Consider the following 20852-nt stretch of genomic DNA (forward strand, 5'->3'; position numbering starts at 1 on the left):
AGCATCCACTGCCTTCTGAGGTGGAGAATTCCAAAGGTTCACAACTCTTGAGTGAAGAAATTTCTCTCATCTATCCCTAATGGCAGATACCCTATCCTGAAAGTAGACCCCGAGATCTGGACTTCCAGCCAGGAGAAGCATCCTCCCAGCATCTACCCAGTCAAGCCCTCTAAGGATTTTACAAGTTTTTCTCTCCTCCTTCAGTCATTATCCACCTAACAAAGGTGCATCTAAGACTGTATAATGAAGGCACTAAAATGTAATTTTAAATTTGAGGATTGTTGCAGAGTAAAGCCAAAATATATATACCCAGGCTACAGGGGAAAATATGTGGAGCCAAATTTGTTCAGTGCCATTATCCTAAATCCATCTCACAGAAATGAGAAATGGGCAAATTAAAATACTGGCAGATACTTCCTAAATTCTTAATATAACACAAGGTAAAAGGTATATTTAAGGATTAAAAGGCATATTTTCCTACAGAAAACAGAACAGATTTATTACATGTTATTCACACTTTTTTTCTTTTTTTTTATACAGCATATACAATTAAATGAATATAACATTACTCCATCTTAATTGCCAAGGAGCCTGGCAGCAGACCTGATTAAACATAAGATAAAAATGGTCCATCAATAATCCATGTTAGAGGAAATATCAGTAAAATGCCTAGTGGTTTTGTTCCATTTGTTATCAATGCTAATTTAAAATTTCTTGATCTGCATTTTTACCCAGACTCCTGCTTCCCAAGCTAAAACCAGAGAACAATTTCACACAGTGACCTCCTTTACACAACAAATAAATAGTTGCCATGGAAACTAGGGCTGTGCTGAAACAAACCTACTGGCTTTATGCACACAGTAGGCTAACAGCCAGTTATTTAAACATGGCCAACATACTCTTTCCTGATGATGCATTTTTTGCAGTTCTTGGATGAGATAAGTACTGCAAAGCAATTTTAAAATCAGCAAGTGCCATAGTGCAGCTTAACAATATTAGATTGGAAAATCTAATGTTGTGACAGAAAAAAAAGGGCTGCACAAATTAATAGTATAAAATAATTAAAAAATATTAAAGCTTTAACATTGAATAATTTAAGATCACTGATGCTTTAGTTCATTTTTAAAAAATCTGACTGCACAGCCCTAATGAAAACAACTTTTTATCTCTTCAATGCTAAGGACATCACATCCAAAGGCCTCAAGATAAATAATTCCAGATTGTTCCAAATCCACAAGCTATTCTGTTTATACAAAATACTGACTTTCAAGGATCATCAAAATACAAAGCACAATCTTTTATCTTTCAGAAACTGAATATACAAAGCATATTTCAAAATATTTCCAGAGGCAAAGAATACAAATAACTATTAATTATACACATATGGTCACAATTCTGCCTGCAAAATGTCATCAGGAAATGTACACAAGGCCTCCTGTAAAATGTACATCATCTATATGTAGTACAATTTTATGTTCAAATGAAAAATTGACAATATCATACATACTTCCACTTACATGTAGGTAGACAATTCCAAAATACAGTACTCTTCTGTACAAAAAAGATCATGCCACTTTTTAAAGATGGAAAGGACATTTGGTTTCCATGGTAACTAGATGATTTAGTTCAAGCTTTTCAATTTGACTACGCACAACTTTTACTTGTACAACATTACACTTGTAAAATTTTCAAAAATTATCATATTAACAGAATTTCAACAGCTCCGATTATAAACAAATCCTACCATCCTAATAGATAAAAGAAAGCAAGTTTAAATTTTAAGTCATATAAAGATACAATTTTAAAAAAAATCTTGATTCAAAGAAATTTACATTATACAACACTATGCTAGGGCAGAGGAGTGAATTAGTGAATATACACTAAAATGCAAACTTTGTTTTCTGAAGGGTAGAAGACATTTTAACATTTACAGCATCAGGTTTACAAATGTACAACTGTACAAACAAACTATGCATTACTAAGTTAGCGAAGCATGTGGTTAAACACAAACAATAAATTTCATTTTTTCAAACTGTAAACTTACACCTATAAATTGCAAGGTCTACTCATATACACTACATATTTATAAGTAAAACAAAGTCTATTCCTTAGTTTTTGCATGCGTTATGGTGAGCTATCAAGCTTATCGTTCAATGGCCCCTTAATTTTCAAATCTGCGCAAGATTGCCAAACCTTAAACTGAGAAATTAAAAATAAATCCATCACACCTTCATAAACGTTAAATTTAGGTATTGAAAAATACAAATCCCCACATCTCTTTGCAAAATAGACTGAAAAGCCAAATCTAGCAAAAAAAAACTTTTCAGACAATTTGTAAATTTAGGTATGTGTACCATCATGATTCCTTACTGCCCTCTTCTACAATGGTTAAATACATATGTATGTACAATGCTTCTATACATCACTGAAATAGAAAAGCAGGGCAGTGTTTACCTCAAAAAATAAAACCTATTGAGTATTGACATCTCCATAGTAAACATCAGGAGTTACATTACATATCAGCCTGTAATTTAAGCCTTCCCTGAATTACATATTTCAACAGACCATAACTGTTGTGCTATTTAAATATTGTTGTCAAAAAGTAACTTGCTGAAACACAACTTAACTTTATACAATTTCTGTAATGATTAATGTGGTATTTTTAACAAAATCCACCCCCCCCCCCCCGCCACTCAAGTTTGGGCCTGAGAATTTTGTTATGCAGCAAGTACCTGAAACTATCAGAATGTGAAGTAGTTCATATACATACTGCTAAAAATTCTTCTCTCTACCAAACGATTTTGCAAGGTTTAACTTACAAAACACACAAAAGTTAGCTTGATACTATTACATTAAGTTCATATATTCTGCGTTTTCCCTAGGTTTTCCAATAAACCTCCAGCAAAGGTACTTTAAGGAGAAACAAAATGCACACAAACGACACATTTAGAAGTTGAAGTAGAGTTGATTGGTACACATTTCACAATTAATGGAAGAAGAAAAGAGAGGATAATTAGAAGTTAAGTTGTGTTTTAAGTCTATCTGGTTTGGCACACACAATATTTAAGCAGAACAGTTTTCAACAGTTCCTTTGTGTGCATCACTTAAATTTACAACATTCCATTTGGTGGTCCTCCAATTGACACCAGGTCAGTGCTGTTCTTCATGTAATACTTTTCCAGTTTAGCTAAGATGTGTTTTCCATAAGTATACTTCCGAAGGGTTGTAATATGAGGTCGAATCTGTATACAAATAAAAAAAATTTCTTTTAAAACAGCTCAAGCATTTAATGGAGCAATTTGCATTAAAGATTAGTGTTCAAGAGTCTTTATTTCCCCCTTTTGTTAATTTTAGCAGAGATTTGGCCGTAGGTTTATACTTGCACCTTTCTTTTTAACCAAGATTAGTAAATGGAAATTAACATTGCCCTCCATAAGAAGGTAAAATACAGAGTTAGAAAAGCGAGTGAGTTTTGGCCTTTGACGATCTTTAGTATCTGTGATTGTTCATTCTAATGGAATGGTATATACATATGAACAAAATTTAAACAATTACATCTTCAAATAGGCATGGTTTAAGTTGCAGTTTCCTGGCCCCAGGCAGTAATAATAAAATAATTAACCTTATGCTAATGGCACTGAACTAGTACTTTTGCCACTTTAGCCATTTGATCTTGCATGTTAAATAGCAGCCAATTTCAGAGTTATGCAAAAATATCAAAATATACCTTGTGCATGATAATTTTACGCTGAGCAGGTTCTGCTACATCAATCATTTTCTGAACCACATAGTTGGCATATTGATCTTTCATCATTGTGTATAAGGCACTATGGGGGCCATCATTTTGGCAGCAGATCTCATCAATCAGTAAAGCACGTTCAGCACGAGAGGCATGGGTGACGCATTTTTCAACAACATTGCTAAAAAAAAGAAAATCCACATTGCAAGTTTAATCAGTATCCCAAGCTGAAGGAGTTTTATATTCAAATTTTATAGCTTGCAGATTAGAGAAAAGATAAATCTGAAAAACGTCATTTCTAACTTAAAATGGTGGTGGGAAAGGGAGAACCTTTAATGATATGACTTGATAAATAGTAGTCAAAAGATACACTTGCAATATTAGACCTTACTACTGCTGTTTGCATGTTTACAATAACATTACCTCTGATCATGTGTATTTGACCAAATCTTTCGTTCAAGAAGAGCGTTATTCAATTAAGTGCATCTTCAATAAAAGAAAGTAGAAGGGAACATTTTTCTGGTATTAATATCATTTAGTATTGAAGCACACTTTTACATGAAATGCAAATTCTTATACCTGGCAAATTTATGCTGGCTTAGAGCAAGAACCTTTCCCCTTATCTCAGCAACAATCTTACTCTTATCTTCAGGACGCCCATGCTCCAAAACATGCTGGATGACATAATTTCCATATTGATCCTAATTAAACAAAGAAAATGAAACCTGAGAAATAAATTCAGAGAAACTTTGTACTATTTGGTTATTTTTATACAAATTGATTACTATTTGTGCAGTAATACAAAATTTACATGTGCAAATCAGGGGACAACATTCTACCATTATATAGGGCGTTGGTTAGACTGCATCTCGAGTACTGCTCCCGGTTTTTCGTGATACAGTGGCCTTGGAAAAAATTAAGAGAGCTGCAAGAATGATTCATAGCTTAAACATTCAGCATTAAAGAGCTGTCTATTTATCTTAGAGCAGCATAGACTTAGAAATGAGCTGGTGAATGTATACAAAATAGTGGAAGGGCTGGAAAGTATGCCTATTGATAGATTAGGGAGAACCAGGGGACATGTATTTAAACTACACAAGAGTAGGACTAGGCTGGATGGGTAGGCAGCTCTCCTTTTCTCAGGTAGTCTCTGGAATGTATTGCTGGTTTATTTTCTGTGCTGACTATGTGTGCCTTCAAGAGGGAACTGAACCCATTCATGGCTGGGGGGGCAAGGTAAGTGGATTGACAGATAATATTCGTGTGGTCAATGAGATCTCCGAGATCAGTTTCAAATGCCTGAAGAGGAATATTCCAGAAGTTGTTTTTTTTAAATCCCTGACTGGGTCTGTGTTTTTTCTCAGTTTTATGCCTGCAAGAGTTAGGAATCTAATCATATCTAATGATGATATTCTGGATCTTTTCCTACCTGTTAATTTAATTAGTTTGCAAAAGCAATTTTTGTAATTGATTTACAAGAATTGTGTGAGAGCAAGTACACTGAAAGAAAGCCTCAAATTTTCATTTGTCAAAACTAAATTCATATCTAATGTATATTGCAGGAAGTTGTACTCACAATCTTTTAGGATGCATGTATTAGAAAATTCTTCCTTATTTTTCTTTTTCTGTCATTTCTCTAATCTTCTCCCTCAATTTTCTTTGTTTCTGCCTCAATTCTATTTAATAATCTTATAATATTTATTTCCTTGTTTGCATCTTTTCATTTATTTATATAACCAATCTGTGTATTTCATTTTTGCATTTCCCCAGTTACTAAAGAATGTGGGCCCAGTAGTGAGTAAGAAGAACCTGTCCTGAGTGATTCTTAAAAGTTAAATTGGATACGTACCAGTGCCACAAGTGCACGTCCAAGTCAAAACAAATAAAGTGTATAAATGTTTGCAAGTCATTACTGATCATCTGCTTTAAGTATTGTATATAGCATACTTTCCTTATTTTTTAAATTACTTACTTTGTTTCTTAAAAGATGACTGGCATCATGTCACGGTGAGTACTCTGCACATGTAAGCAGACAGTTTGCAATTAAAGACAATGGATGTATGATGTCAGTGGTGATTATAAGTAGTGCATGTTATGTAAGAAAGTGCAAAATACTAGTCTCCCTTTCCTAAATAGTATCCCCTATACATCATAATGCAAATGGCACAAATCCTATACTCATACACCTATAAACAAGGCCATGGGTTTGCTGTTTTTAAAATGGATAAATGATTAGAATTGAAGAATGTGATCATTAGAACTGATTAAAAACCACTAATAAAAATCCTGGAAGCGCTTGAATAGAATTTAACTTATTTTGCCATCATTAATCAGTGATTCTAAATAGACAGAATTGTAGAATGTGATCTCAAAACACTGGTAGGGATCTCAGAATCCCATGTAAAGAAAAAGCATTTGATTATTTTGTCTGATTTTCTGTAATGAAAGGTACAGATTTGAATGGATTCATGCGTTCTTTATGCTCATATGTTATCCGCTCCCCTTACCTGCACTAATTGCTCAGTGTGCTGATGCAATTCCTCTAAGATCGGGAGAGTCTGCTCAGGTGTGCAGTGCTCCAAAATACGCTGAATAACTCGACAACCATAAGGGTGAGTTGACAATACAAAAACCTGGAATTTAACACAAAATAATTATTAATTGATGAGGAAATGAGACTTTGCTGTTAGGAAAAAAAACAAAGATTTTACAAAATAGATAGCTGCTCCATTAAAACAGTTTTTAAGATAGAAAAAAAAGAAATCCAGTACTGAGTTAATTCAGGAAGACAAACAAAGATCACTGACCTGAAATGTTAAACTCTGCTTTTCTCTCCAGATGCTGCAAGACCAACTCAGTATTTCCAGCATTTTCTACTTTATTTATAATGCTTGCCTATATTATTTGCATATTAACATGTTGTATGTGAAATATTATAGGACATGCAAGCTCTGTTTCTTAAACTGTCTCAATTCCATCTTAAACCAGTGTTGTTTGAGATTTGACATTATTGGCATTATAGTGCAGTTCTACCAGCTCATCCAACCCGACACATCTTTTAAATCCCATGCTGTTAGAACTTCATAGGTGAGGCAAACTGTTGCTTTTGAATTTATTTTATTCAGTCACAGAAAGAGGTATTTAAAAGGTTTGCAGTCTTCAAATTAGAAAAGGTACTTGGTCCAGATAAGATGGATCTTAGGTTAGTGAGGGAAGTATAGGTGGAAACTGCAGAGGCTCTAGCCACAATTTTCCAATCCTCATTGGAATAGTGGGGTAGTGCCAGAGGACTGGAGGATTGTAAATGTTACACCTATAGTTAAGAAAAGGGGGAGATGGATAAACTTCAGCTTAATGCCAGTACTGTGAAAACTTCTACAGGCAATAATATGGGACAAAAATTAATTGGCATTTGGAAAATAATGGCCAATAAAATGAAAATCAGGATGAATTTGTTAAACGTAAACCGTGACTTAATAATGTGGATAGTGCAGTTGGTGACATGTAAATAGACTTTCAAAAGGCATTTGACATCATGTACCGCACAATAGACTTGTTAGCAAAATTAAAGTTTACAGGATTCAAGAGACAGCGGCAGCATAGATACAACATTGTCTAAGAGGTAGAAGACAGAGTTAGTGGCGACTACTGATTTTCTGACGGGAGGGAGGTATACAGGGGTGACTTGGGCTTGGATGTACTAGGCATAATTTCAAATGATGCAGGCTTGTGAATGGATATTCATATGTTGAATGAAATTTAATGCAGAGAAGTGTTAGTGATACATTTTGGTACGAATAGTGATGAGGCAATATGATTTGAATGGTAAATTTTGAAGGGGATGCAAGAACAGTTTGGGGTGTATGTGCACATTTCTTTGAAGATGATAGGACAAGTTGAGAAGGCTGTTAAATAAACATTTGAGATTCTTGGCTTTATTAATGGAAAAACAGAGTACAAAAGCAAGCAAGTTATGCTAAGCCTTTATGAAAAATAAAAGACATACATTTATATAGCATCTTCATGACATGCCAAAGTGCTAGTACTTTTGAGGTGTAGCCACTGCTGTAACGTAGGAAAAGGGCAACCAATATGTACACAACAAGCTCTCACGATCGTCATAACGACCACATAATGTTTCGGTGATGTTGATTGAAGGATAAATATTAGCCAGGACACTGGGATAACTCCTCTGCTCTTCTTCAAAATAGTGCCTTGGGATCTTTTACGTCCAGCTTAGAGGGCAAACATGGACTTGGCTTAACGTTTCATCCAAAAGACCGCACCTCCAATAGTACAGCACTCCCTCTGTAATGCATTGGAGTGCCAGCCTTGATTTGCCAGCCATACTGTGTCCTGGAATTAGACTTCAACTACAATCTCCTGACTCAGAGATGAGACTACCAATGCAGTCACTTAAAACACTTGTTTGGCCTTAGTTGAAACAGTATGTTCAATTCTGGGCACCACATTTTAGAAAGGGTGTCCAGGCCTTAGAGAAGGTGCAAAAATTATTTACTAGTATGGTACCAGCACTAAGGGACTTTGGTTATGTGGAAAGACTGGAGAAGCTGGGGTTGTTTTCCTTAGAGCAGGGAAGGTTAAGAGGAGATTTGACAGTTGTTCAAAATCATCAACTGTTTGATAAGAGTAAATAAAGAGAAACTGTTGCCAGTGGCAGAAGAATCGGTAACCAGAGGACACAAATTTAAGATGATTAAGAAATTGAAGCAACACGAAGAAGCACTTTTGTTTAAGACAGCAAATTGTTGTGATTTAAATGGACTTTCTAAAAGTTGGCAGTATTGTGGGGGGAAGCAGATTCAAAAGGAAACTGGATAAATACTTGAAGGGAAAAAGAATTACGTGGCTATGGAAAAAAAGCAGGGAGTGGGATTAATTTGATAACTTTACCAAAGAGCACATGCACAATGGGCTGACCTCCTTTTGTGCAGTATCATTGATTTGTGATACTCTACCGAGAAGATGGGGAAATCATTGTTGTGATTTGATCATCCGTTTTCAATTATTCCATTCGTTTAAATGGGTTGATCAATTTGTTTAAACAAGTCGCACAATATTTGGATAGAAGAAAGGAATTTATGTAGTGATCCTTTATTCATGTGGAATAAATAGAGCATCTTCTCCATTATTATCTCTTTGCTGCACCTTTTAGTTTTAAATACCAAATACAAAATCAAAGTTATGCATAGAAGACATCTGTAAGCAACATTTTGAAATGACAACAAACCTTTACATGCAAAGTTTCTAACTACCAGTGTCCCACTCTAATATTTCTTGCTTACTGTTCAAATAATCCATTATATACTGTTAGCTCATCACCTTGAATATTTTGGGAAACAATGCATTTGCACTGCAAATCTGATCTGCATGGGTTATAGAGAATCACTTGACATCATAAAGGAATTTTAAGCATAAACATTTCACTACTGCCAACTTTCAGTTTAATTTAATTTTGTCTAGCAGTAGAGGCAGAACGCAACTCTTCAGTTATATGGCTATATAAATCCTACACAGACTGCATCTTGTTGATTCACTAAGGAATCAACACCTCCTTTGGGGTGCTTGCAATAGGCAGGGTTTTGACTGTATTCAACCAGCCTGTGTTTGCAAAACTCAGAACATAATATCCAACGCTAGATGCGATTCCACGATTGGACAGCACTTGCTGAACAATCCCAAGTGTGTTAAGAACTACACTAACAACCAATTTAAGATTATCAGTTGGGCTTGCAATGTAGCTTACTTACGCTTGCTAGGAGCTACATATATACATACGCAGGGACCTGTCCTCTGCAGCCAAAAGGAATTTGTCCAGGTTTTGCACCTTTTTATGAATTAAACAAAAGCATGGGGGACAACAGTTGTCCCTGCTCCATGGTAATGACTTGACCAGAGTCAACTTGCCAACCAATAAGTACCTTTTTTTCATGCAAGCTGAATTGTTACTCCCTTAGATATTTGGCACCGTTGTGTCTGTCCTGATGAGTGCAGGGCAAAAAGCTTTGATAGCATGTCTCTATTCTTTGACAATACACAGGTTCTGTACTACCAAGTGACTATTTGAATCGACTACAGGCCACCTTCAATAAGTATTTATTTATTGATTAAACCTGTTGCTAGTTTTTTCTGTTATGAAAGCATTATTGTTGACTGATAGCTAGTTACCTGAACTGATATGTGATGTAGTTCAAGTTTAATGCAGATTACATGTAGAGTTGCATTTGAGTTCACAGGGAGAAAGTGCTCACCCATGGAGGTGACTTTTTTTGATGTTTGTTGGAAAACTTATTTAGAACTAATCTCAATTGTAACATGAGTATTTGAAGAAAAAATACATATCATACTATTTTGTTCAGTTAATTGGGCTATTCTTTTACCAGACATGCGCTTAAGTGGGATATCTTGTACTCCAAACATAATTCATCCCATCAGGTGCTGCTTCAGACTGATAGAGCCAACATATTCACAAGGAAAAAGTGGTTTCTTCAACTATCATTCCTCCACCATAGAAATCTCTCAAAATACAAATCATTGTACATTTCAAAATGAGTGGCGACACTTCTTTTTCTGATAGCATTGTTCCAATGAAAAATCTTGTTTTCACACTGATTACCTGTAACTATCTTGCCAACTTAAATAAATCCATTGGGGACATGCAAGGGTAAGCAAGTGCTGAGTACAGCAGTCTCCCACTCTATACAGCCGATTTTACAAATGTCTATTCCTGGCATCAAGTCTCACCAACTAGGAGTGCATACTGAGAAATTGTGAGCATTCTTCCTGTAATGCTCTTGCAATTAAAATTAACTGACAGAAAATTACAATAACCTCACTATGATTTCTTAGTTATGCCCTCCTGGCAGGTGAGGTTCCTAACTGGAACAATGGTTTTGAAAAATTTGTCCTTTTGAGTAATGCTAGCCTAATTACAGAAGCATTATGGCATAGGAGGCCATTTGGCCTCGTTTGTGAATACCAACTCTCAGCAAGAGCAACTCGACTAGTACACTCTCCTGCTCTTCCACCATAGCAATACAAATATCAAGTGGCTATCCAATTTCCTTTTGAAAGCCACAATTGAATCCATCACCACCACACTCTTTAGTGCATTCCAGATCCTAACCACTCGCTGCACAAAAAAGTTTTTCAATTCACCATTAGTTCGTTTGCCAATCACCTTAATCAGTGTCCTCTGGTTTTTGACCCTGCTGCCAATGGGAACAGTTTCTTGCTATCTACTCTGTGTAGGCCACTCATGATTTTGAGCACCTCAATCAAATCTCCTCTCTTTTCCAAGTAGAACAATCTCAGCTTCTCTTAACTGAAATCCCGCATCCCTAGAGCCATTCTCATGAATCATTTCTGCACCCTTTCAAAAACCTTCACAAACCCTTTCTGAAGGGCAGTGCCCAGAATTGGACACAATTCTCCAGTTGAGGTTGAACCATGGCTTTATAATGCTTCAGCATGACAACATTGCTTTCGTACTCTGCATGTATTTATAAATTCCAGGATCCTTTATGTCTTTTTAATCACTTTCTCAACCTGCCCTGCCACTTTCAATGATTTGTGCACATAAACCTCCAGGTTTCTCTCTTGCTGCATCCCCTTCAGAATTGTGCCCTTTATTTTATATTGCCTCTCATTTTTTCTACGAAAATGCACCACTTCATACTTCTCTGCATTAAGTTTTACGTCACGCGTCCACCCATTCTGCCAGCCTCTGTCCTCTTGAAATCAATCACTATCCTCTACACAGTTCATAGTTTTGTGCCATCTTCAAATTTTAAAATTGTGTTTTACCTACCCAGGTCTAAGTCATTAATATAGATTGAGAAAAGCAGTGGCTCTAGTGCTCCCCAGGGAACCCCAGTGTACACCTCGCTCCAGTCTGAAAATCAACTGTTCACCACTAGGTCTTTCATCCAACTTCGTATCAATGCCACCACTTTCTCTCTTATTTTATGGGCTGCAACTTTGCTGGTAAGTCTGTTATGTGGCACTATGAAACGCTTTTTTGAAAGTCCATATACTTACATCAAATGCCTGTTACCTCATCAAAAAACTCAATCTAGTTAGTGAACCACGCCTTTAATAAATTCGTGCAGGTTTTCCCTACGTAATCCGCACTTGTCCAAGTGTCTGTTAATTTTGTCCTGGATTTATATCTATAAAGTTTTCCCACCAGCAAGGTTAAACTGATTGGCCTGTAGTTGCTGGGTTTATTCTTACATCCTTTTTTGAATAAGGTTTAACATTTGCAATTTACCCAGTCCTCTGGCACCATCCCCGTATCCAAGGAGTCGTCGAAGATTGTGTCCAGTACTTCGACAATTTTCAACCCTCCTTCCCTCAGCATCCTTGGATGCAAACGCGCCAGTCCTGGTGACTTATCAACTTTAAGTACATACATACGAAATAGGAACAGGAGTAGGCCACTCGGACCCTGGAGCCTGCTCCGCCATTCGATAAGATCATGGCTGATCTGATTATAACCTCAACCCCACGTTCCTGCCTACCCCAATGACCTTTCACCCCCTTGTTAATCAAGAATCTATTTAGCTCTACCTTAAAAATATTCAAAGACTCTGCTTTCACTGCCTTTTGAGGAAGAGAGTTCCAAAGATTCATGACCCTCGGAGAGAAAAAATTTCGCTTCATCTCTGTCTGAGCAACTGTTTTTAAAGTGACCCTTGGTTCTAGATTCTCCCACAAGAGGAAACATCCTCTCTACAGCCACTCTGTCAAGGGCCCGCAGGATCTCAAAAGTTGCAATCAAGTCGCCTCTTACTCTTCTAAACTCCAGTGGATACAAGCCTAACCTGTCCAACCTTTCCTCATAAGACAATCTGCCCATTCCCCCTGGTATTAGTCTAGTAAACATTCTCTGGACTGCTTCTAACGCATTTACATCTTCCTTAAATAAGGAGACCAGTACTATACACAGTACTCCACATGTGGTCTTACCAGTGCCCTGTACAACTGAAACATAACTTCCCTACTTTTGCAATCAATTCCCCTCACAATAAACGATAACATTCCATTAGCTTTCCTAATTACTTGCTGTACCTGCACATAGCCTTTTGAAGTTCATGCACTAGTACACCCTAGTGTCCTACATTTAGCCGTCCTAATACCTCGACATCTCAACTGCCTCCTCTTTCATTATGACTTGGGCAGCATCTTCTTCCATGGTATGCCAGATGGAACGTACTCATTTAGTATCTTAGCCGTGCCCCTCTACATAATCTCCTTGTTGGTTCCTAATCAGCCCTACCCTTCCTCTTTCTATCCTGTTATTATTTATATGCCTATAGAAGAATTTTGGAATCCCCTTCAATCTACTAGTCTCTTCTCATCCTCTCTTTGCTTTTATGATTTCTTTTTTCACTTCTCCTCTGAATTTCCAAATTCAGCCTGATTCTCACTTGGTATTATTAACCTAACGTCTGTCCTACACACCATTTTTATGCTCCATCTTACGCTATCTGCTCATTCAGGATGAGTTTTCCAAACGGTTTTCTGATTCTATTGATATCGGCTCTCAAAATAAATCTGGTCAATTCGCATGCCATTATTTTATATCAAAGCTCAAATACCTGGGCTAAGATACAACAGTGAAGTACAAGTTCAACTTGTTAATGGCAAACCATTTTTATTTATACAATTGCACATTTGAAATCACGCTTTGAAGTCAGTTATGAAATAGCTTCTAATTTGATATAGTTTTCCTAGCTTATAAAATAGGCCCCTGTGGGCATAAGGCAACAAAAATCTGCTTACCTGCCCTTTAAAAGCATCAATAATGAACTGCAGAGATTGAGGTTGCACACACTCTATGCACTTTTGAACAACATGGTTTCCATTTTGGTCCTTAACACATTTTAAAACGTGACCATCCAGCTCCTTTACCATATCATTCTGCATTGAAGAGAGGACTATTTAAAAACTACAAATTTAATTCATTGGAAAAATCTTGAAACATTAATATTTCTGCAATGATTTATTCAAGTTTCTATTAACAATTAACTTAGAGCAAAAAAAATCTGTTCAAACTTACAATTACCTGCTGGTCTGCTGATATGGATTCTAATGCTTTCTGAATAACACGACAACCATACATCTGTAAGGCCAAGGGTAAAACATGGCCGCGGATACGCTGAGCTAAAGCTAGCTTCTGATCCAAGCTTCCAAACTGAAAATATTAAAAATGAAACCATAAATCTCAAGGCAAACTGAAATATATAAATATGGATCCAACATCTGAAAACTTGCAATATTTTGTGTCTCTGAATAGTGCTACTTGCTCCTGGTTCAGGCTTCTGAATCGATCCCTTCCTCAACAGTGGATGAGTTAAATTAATACCATAGGAGGTTGGACTTTCTTACACCTCTCTGTACTGCAGGCAGAGTGAATACCATGAGTCAGAGGTTAGGTAATGGGGCTGATGTAAACATACAACAAAATAATTTTCAGACAAGTCTGTAAAACAATAGCTGAGTGTTAATCATACACTGGCTGTGCACTGGGCTCTGGGGTAGAGGAATGGATTTAAGGAAAATCAATCCTTCCACCCATAAACTCCCACTATTTTTTGATAATGTTAGAGCCATACAAATTGTTCCAGAATATAACTGGACAAGGTGAAGCAATTTTACAAATGATAATCAAATAATCCTCTGCATATTTTACACAGAAATGTATCACTCACACCAGACCTTACAGCAAAAATTTAAATAGAAGAGTACATGAACTATACATGGGACACAAATATGCTTTTAACTCAAAAGTTCTAGAAGTACATTTGCAGCATTAGTAGAGAAATCCCCCTATTAATGTTGCATATTTGCCCATTTAACATTTTAAGAATTTACAAATTTATAGTGATCTTTTATAGAATCAGCTGGTACACTGTCACTTTGTGACACATCAGTGATGTGTAGTTATAGTGCACATTAGTCCTCTAACCTATTTTAAAGGAATTCTATACCCACTCTAACTTCCTGAGACGTTGCCCATGGCATTACAGGACGCGACTGAGACTGGAGCGGTCAAGTGGGCCACAGAACAAAGAATAGGGAGTTAAGCACAGGGTTAGGGTATGAGAGTTAGAACATGAAGCCTAGTAAAAGCATGGACAAAGTAAGAGTTGATATATGGCAGTTGTGATTTGTTGCTGTTTTATGTATTCAACCAAATCAGCTGCATTAAGTTCAATACATGTGGATTAAAAACAAGAATATGGCTGTGTTGTTGAAGGCAAGTTATTAGAGCCCCATGCAAGAGTTCTTCAGGGAAGCATGTGCAGCCTAATTATTTTCCACCACCCTATCAATAATAAGTTCAGGGATGGAACTATTCACCGACGGTTCCAGTGCTCACCTGAATTCACAATTCTTAAAAAATGAAGCACTTCATGCCAGCGTACAGAAGAAGCTGGATAACACCCAGGCTTAGCTTGACAAGTGGCAGGCAGCATTTAAACTACACAAGTACCAGGTAATAACCATCTTAAATTGAAAAGCCCACTACCTCCCCATGAGTTTCAATGGCACCACAATCACCAAGTCCCCTCACTATCAACATCTTATAGGTCACCACTGTCCAGAAGCTTAACTGGTCAGTCATATGAACACGGTGGCTATGGTTATAAATGCAAGGCAAGAGACTAGGTAACAAGTGGCTTAGTTCCTCTTCCCTCAAAATCTCTTCACCATATATGAATCTTAAGTCAACAGTATGCACCCCTTGCCTGGGTGGGGACTCCATCTTCATCACTGGCACATTGTGGCTGCAATATGTATGATCTACAGGGTGTACTGCAACAACTCAACAAACTTACTTTGACAGCATTGCCTGAACCTCTGCCACTAAGAAGGGGAACAGCAGCAATGCTGAGGGAACACACTGATTTGGATATGCATCACCATTCCTTCATCACTGCTGGGCAAAGATTCTGGTATTTCTTACCAACACCACTGTGGGAGCAACACCACTAACCAAGGATAGCAATGACGCAAGAAGATCCACCAGCTTTTCAGGACATCTAAGGATGGGCTATTAATGTGGCCCTGCCAGCAATGCCTACATACACCTTGTTCTCAGGAGACGCAAGTTCACTGCTAAAACTAGGTGCAACTTCAATCAGCCTACTTAACAACTCTTCCCCTTCTACCATAGATGGCGGGCTAGCGAGTTTATGCCTCTTCATCAAACAGCAAACGTGGGCGAGGTGCATTTACGGGGCAGGATGGTGATGCGCATTCCATTGTGGCAACCGCTTTGCATCAAAGCTTCAGGTGTCCACTCTGAGGGACTAAGGCTTCACACTGTATATTTTATAAAATGTAGATATGTTCACCATTATTTCTAAGATTTTTAAAACTGAAGAAAGGCCTTTAAAATGGCTGAAAATGTGCCTGTCACCCCAGGACAAAAGAAGCCACCTGGCAGTTTTAAGAAAACCCACACCTCATTATCACTGAGGGGCCACTAACAACCACCTGTGGACTGCACATTCCAACTTCAAAGAGAGCTACACAAAGGCCATCTGCATTTAATGACCCAGGCTGGCCAGAACGAGATGGATCATCTGCTAACACTAAGGCCCAGCAACTTCCTTTCAATTCCTAATAGCTGAGACATTTAACAATTGTTGGAATCCAGATACACATGGCACTGAGGGATGGATACACATCCTTTGTCGAAGATGGAGGAGAGGTGGGAGTCATGTGACATGGGCATCTGGCTTGTGGAATAAGTAATATTGCCTTGCTGAACTGAAAAGCTCAGTCTGCTGTTTACCATCTGACTAGCAGACTCTCAGAAAAGGAGCTCTGCCCAGTTGAACACCTGGCCCCATCTACACTGTTTCTGTTGGAATTTGTGTTCCATTGCCAACAAGACATCTTGTGAAGTCCACGCCACCGGAAAAGTGAATTCTACGATATTGGTTTTCAGCCCTCTGACCTCCGTGAAGAAATACCTCACTGGACTTTGATTCTGGACTCTGGGACTCACGTGAACCAATATTTAGCTTCTGTGGTCTCTGTACAAAAAACATTATTTTCTCTATCCCTCCCTACTATCTGACTGCGGAGGTGAAGTTGCGACCCTCCTCTTGCGGATTGAATGTTTGCAATGAATTAACCCTTTTTTTTTAAGATCTCCCTATCTCAAGTTTGCTTTGGGGTTATTAATAGCCAGTGGGATCATACAAAAATTGAGGGGTTGGAAAATATGCCACCGCTTATAAAGGGGGAAACAAATCAAAAATACCTTTCTGTTCATGGATGGATAGCGAGAGGAGAAATTATTGCTGTTTAAATTAACTTCCCCCCCCAACACCAATATATATTTCAGAAAATATAGTTACCTCAAAGAATTTCTGTATTACATAATTTCCAAACACGTCAGTCATCAGTTGATATGCCGCTTGCAGGATCTCACTGAAAACCATCTGGCGTTCGGCAGGTGTAGCTCGCTCCAACTTTTGCTGGATGAATCTACCAATTCCAAAAAGAGAATGAAGTTGGCTCTACACATACAGCATTTTAAAATGCATTTTGCTGTAATTCTTGTTGAAAATATATAATTAAGTTACTTCATCTCACTACAGAGATGAGCTCTTTACATAGCTGAGATGCCCAGGCTGTTTGGTTACTGCCCAAAATAAATACTCTCTTGTTCTCAAAGTGCAGAACAATACTGTTCTTTGATGGTAACACTCATCCTTACAATGAAGTACATGGCTTTCTTAGAACTTTTATGGGGGTAAGTGGGCTTCTCAGAAATATAAAATACAGAAGTCTTGGATAATAAAAGCCTATCTAGGGTAGAGAAGTTAAGGGATCAAGGGGTACAGATACAAAAATCAATAAAAGTAACAAGACAGCTTGGCAAGGCCCACTAAAAAAGCAAACCAAACACTGTGGTTCATTTCTAGAAGAATAAAATTGAAAAATTGAAAAACAGAAGTGCTATGTTAAACTTACATGGAACACACTTGGAGTACTAAAAAGGCAGGTATTTAAATAGTACTTTTCACAATCACCAGATGTCAAAGCTCTTTACAACCAATGAAGCACTTTTGAAGTGTAGTCACTGTTATAATGTAAGAAAAGCAGCAAATACCCATAAACAGCAATGTGATAATGACCACAGAATCGATTTTTGTGATTGTGGGAGATAAATATTGGCTAGGATATGAGGCATATCTCCCCTGCTCTTCTTCAAAATCATACCATGGGATCTTTCACATCCACCCGAGCAAGCAGATGGGGCCTCATTTTAACATCACATCCAGAAGTTCCCCTCCAAGCCACTCACCATCCTGACTTGGAAATGTATCACCATTCCTTCACTGTTTCTGGGTCAAAATCCTGGAACTCCCTCCCTAAAAGCACTGTTGATCTACCTACACCACATGGACTGCAGCGGTTCAAGAAAGCAGCTCACCACCAACTTCCCAAAGGTAATTAGGGATGGGCAATAACTGCTGGCCTAGGCAGCAACACCAACATCCCACAAATGAATAGAAAAAGAAAGCTCCTTCGTTAGTGCAGCACTTCCTCAGTACTGATTTGGGTATCAGACTTGATTTTTGTGCTCAGGCCCTGGAGTGGGACTTGAACCCAGAAATCTGTGATTCAGAGGCAACTTGAAGTATTGTGAACAAGTTCTAGTCTCCGCATTGTTAAAAAAAAAGACAGGGGCATTGGGGAAGGTGCAAAAAGGATTCACAAGGGTGATACCAGAACTGAATAGTTAAGACCATCAAGAAAGACTGAACAGGCTGGGCAGAAGGCTGAGGGGTGACCTGGACGAGGTCTCTAAGATAATGAAAGGATCTGATTATGGTGGACATGGAGAAAATGTTTCTACTTGGGAAATACACCAAAACTAGAGATCATAAACATGCAATAGTCATTAATAAATCCAAAAGTGAATTCAGGAGCAGCTTGTACGAGAAGGAACAGCTGAGGCAAATAGTAGAAATATTTAAGGGGAAGCCAGATGAGCATAAAAGAGAAAGGAATAGAAGGGTATACTGGTGGGTTAGATAGATGAAGGGTGGAACTAGACTCATGTGAAACATAAATGTCAGCATAGGCCAACTGGGCTGAATAACTTGTTTCTGTGCTATAGGTTTGATACAACTATATATTTATTTTAAAACAATGAGACAAAATAATGTGCACCAAATAACTTTAGTGCCTTTCTCTGACACATGTACACTGAGAAGATTGGATCAGAAAAGAGAAGAGTAAAACAGGTTACCTGTTTAGGCCACCTGAACTCAAGTGATAGTCGTTGATACCACCAACCTTGTTGAAACAAAATTCATGCTGCTGATTTTAATCAATAGTTTTGAAACTAGGAACATACATCCACTTTTAAAAAATAGATTTCCACAAATTAGTTTACCTGGAGCCATGTTGGTCCTGGGAGAATTCAACTATGTGACCAACCAGGTCACGCAGTTGAAGGTTGGGGAAACGATTATTTCTGAAGTCCTCCAGCAGCCTGCTACGACCTGAAGGCATAATATCAGATCTGCTATAGCGAAGACGCGAGGGAGGAAACAGCTGGCTACTCGAACTGAACAGACTTGATGAACCAATCCCACTGCGACTTTTAGCTTCAGCACCAGGTGCTGCAGAGATGAATCGACCGCTGCCATTTGTCAGTCCACCTGCAGTGAAAACACGCGTTGATAAACTGAAAAATGAATGAAACTGCGCCAGGAATAAACAAATATCAAACAGTGAAGTGATCAACCTAATCAGCAATAGAGTAGATATAAATAGAATGTTTTAAGAATTTTTTTTGGAAGATTCTGATAATATATTAAATTGCTTACTGGGGAAATAGGAGGATTTTCTCTATTCTTTGACTTTGTTTCAGAAGTTGATAATAGTTCACTAATTTCCAATAGAGGAAATCTTCTAGAGTTTTGCTTTTAACAAACTACTTATCCCAGTTTGGTATTTTTAACTGGTACAGCCAAGTACACAGAACTGAGCACAAAAACTAAGTTTTGTGAAAGTGTTGATATATGGCCTTTCATTTTTTTGAATCCAAATCAACAGCATCCAAAGGGCATTGTATTTTGTGTACAAAGGCCAAACACTGATGAGATTAAAAAAGGATTGCTCACCAATATAAAACCAGTTCAGGAGGCTAGCTGGACTGAAAACCCGAATGCTAAATTACTTGTCTAAACACATTTTTATGCATAACATAATAGCAAACATACCAAGATGAAGACTAGATGAAGACCCATGCGAGGAGAGGGATGGAGGTGGTGTCAAAGAGTGACTAGGAGTCTGGCTAGGAAGGGGCATGCCAATTGGACCAGGCGAAGAGGAGAATCCCAAGCTGCTGTAAAACTGCTGACCTATAGGAGCCAGACTGCTGTTTGGTCGTTTGTACAGATCAGAACTAGTAGACAATGAATCTCTTCTAGATACGCTGCTGCTTCCAGAACTACCAACTGTAAGAACAGAATATTAAAATAGGTTTTGGGTATGGAGCTGGTAACTGCATATAATGATATCTGAACATTTTAGTTGCCACAAACTGTTTAACCTTAGAAATATATTGTGTGTGTCTATGAGTGAGGTAGGACTATTTATTAAGCTTCCAGCTGAATTTCTATTTCTCATTGTTAGATTTTACGCCTTTTAACTTAGGTTGATTTACATCCACTGGACAATAATTGAAACACTTTCTAAAGATGGGAATTTTGAAAATTGATAATTTTTTTTGATTTTAACCTTTTTTTTAAAAAAAACAGTACAACATGCAAGGTTATAACTTAAAGCATGAAATGAGTTTTAAAAGCCAACCTAGTGAAGGAGAACCTAAAAAGTATTTCTTTAAACAAAGAAGATAGACAGCATAGATTCAGGGAGAAGAAATCATGTATGACTTGCTAGAGTTTTAAAGAGACATGGCAGGCAAATAAAGTGCAACTGGTAAATTGTTGGATTTTCAAGAAACATTGACAATGTAGTACACTGATGATTAATTCTCAGGCAAGTAATCACAAAACCATATGCAGGAGCAGGAATGAGTTCCAATACT

At 37.6% G+C, this 20852-nt stretch overlaps 1 protein-coding gene across 13 annotated transcripts in view; it reads right to left on the minus strand.

Moving 5' to 3' along the window:
• Positions 1-472: 472 nt before the first annotated feature.
• Positions 473-20852, minus strand: part of LOC144680498 (pumilio homolog 2-like) — a 129608-nt gene continuing 109228 nt past the window's right edge. For 9 of the 13 annotated variants that reach the window (XM_078541530.1, XM_078541537.1, XM_078541536.1 and 6 more), the window contains 9 exons: positions 20023-20259; positions 19191-19458; positions 17140-17269; positions 13824-13958; positions 13547-13684; positions 6247-6372; positions 4319-4440; positions 3728-3920; positions 473-3242 (listed from right to left, as the gene is read on the minus strand). In XM_078541530.1, coding sequence (XP_078397656.1) covers positions 3111-3242; positions 3728-3920; positions 4319-4440; positions 6247-6372; positions 13547-13684; positions 13824-13958; positions 17140-17269; positions 19191-19458; positions 20023-20259 — 1481 coding nt within the window. In that variant the 3' untranslated portion in view covers positions 473-3110. Of the gene's footprint in view, positions 3243-3727; positions 3921-4318; positions 4441-5711; positions 5756-6246; positions 6373-13546; positions 13713-13823; positions 13959-17139; positions 17270-19190; positions 19459-20022; positions 20260-20852 lie in introns of those variants that run through there. The other 4 variants (XM_078541529.1, XM_078541527.1, XM_078541534.1 and 1 more) reach the window with 3 other exon arrangements.

The sequence above is a fragment of the Cetorhinus maximus genome, chromosome 5, assembly GCF_964194155.1.
Source record: "Cetorhinus maximus chromosome 5, sCetMax3.hap1.1, whole genome shotgun sequence".
Classification (NCBI taxonomy): Eukaryota; Metazoa; Chordata; class Chondrichthyes; order Lamniformes; family Cetorhinidae; genus Cetorhinus; species Cetorhinus maximus.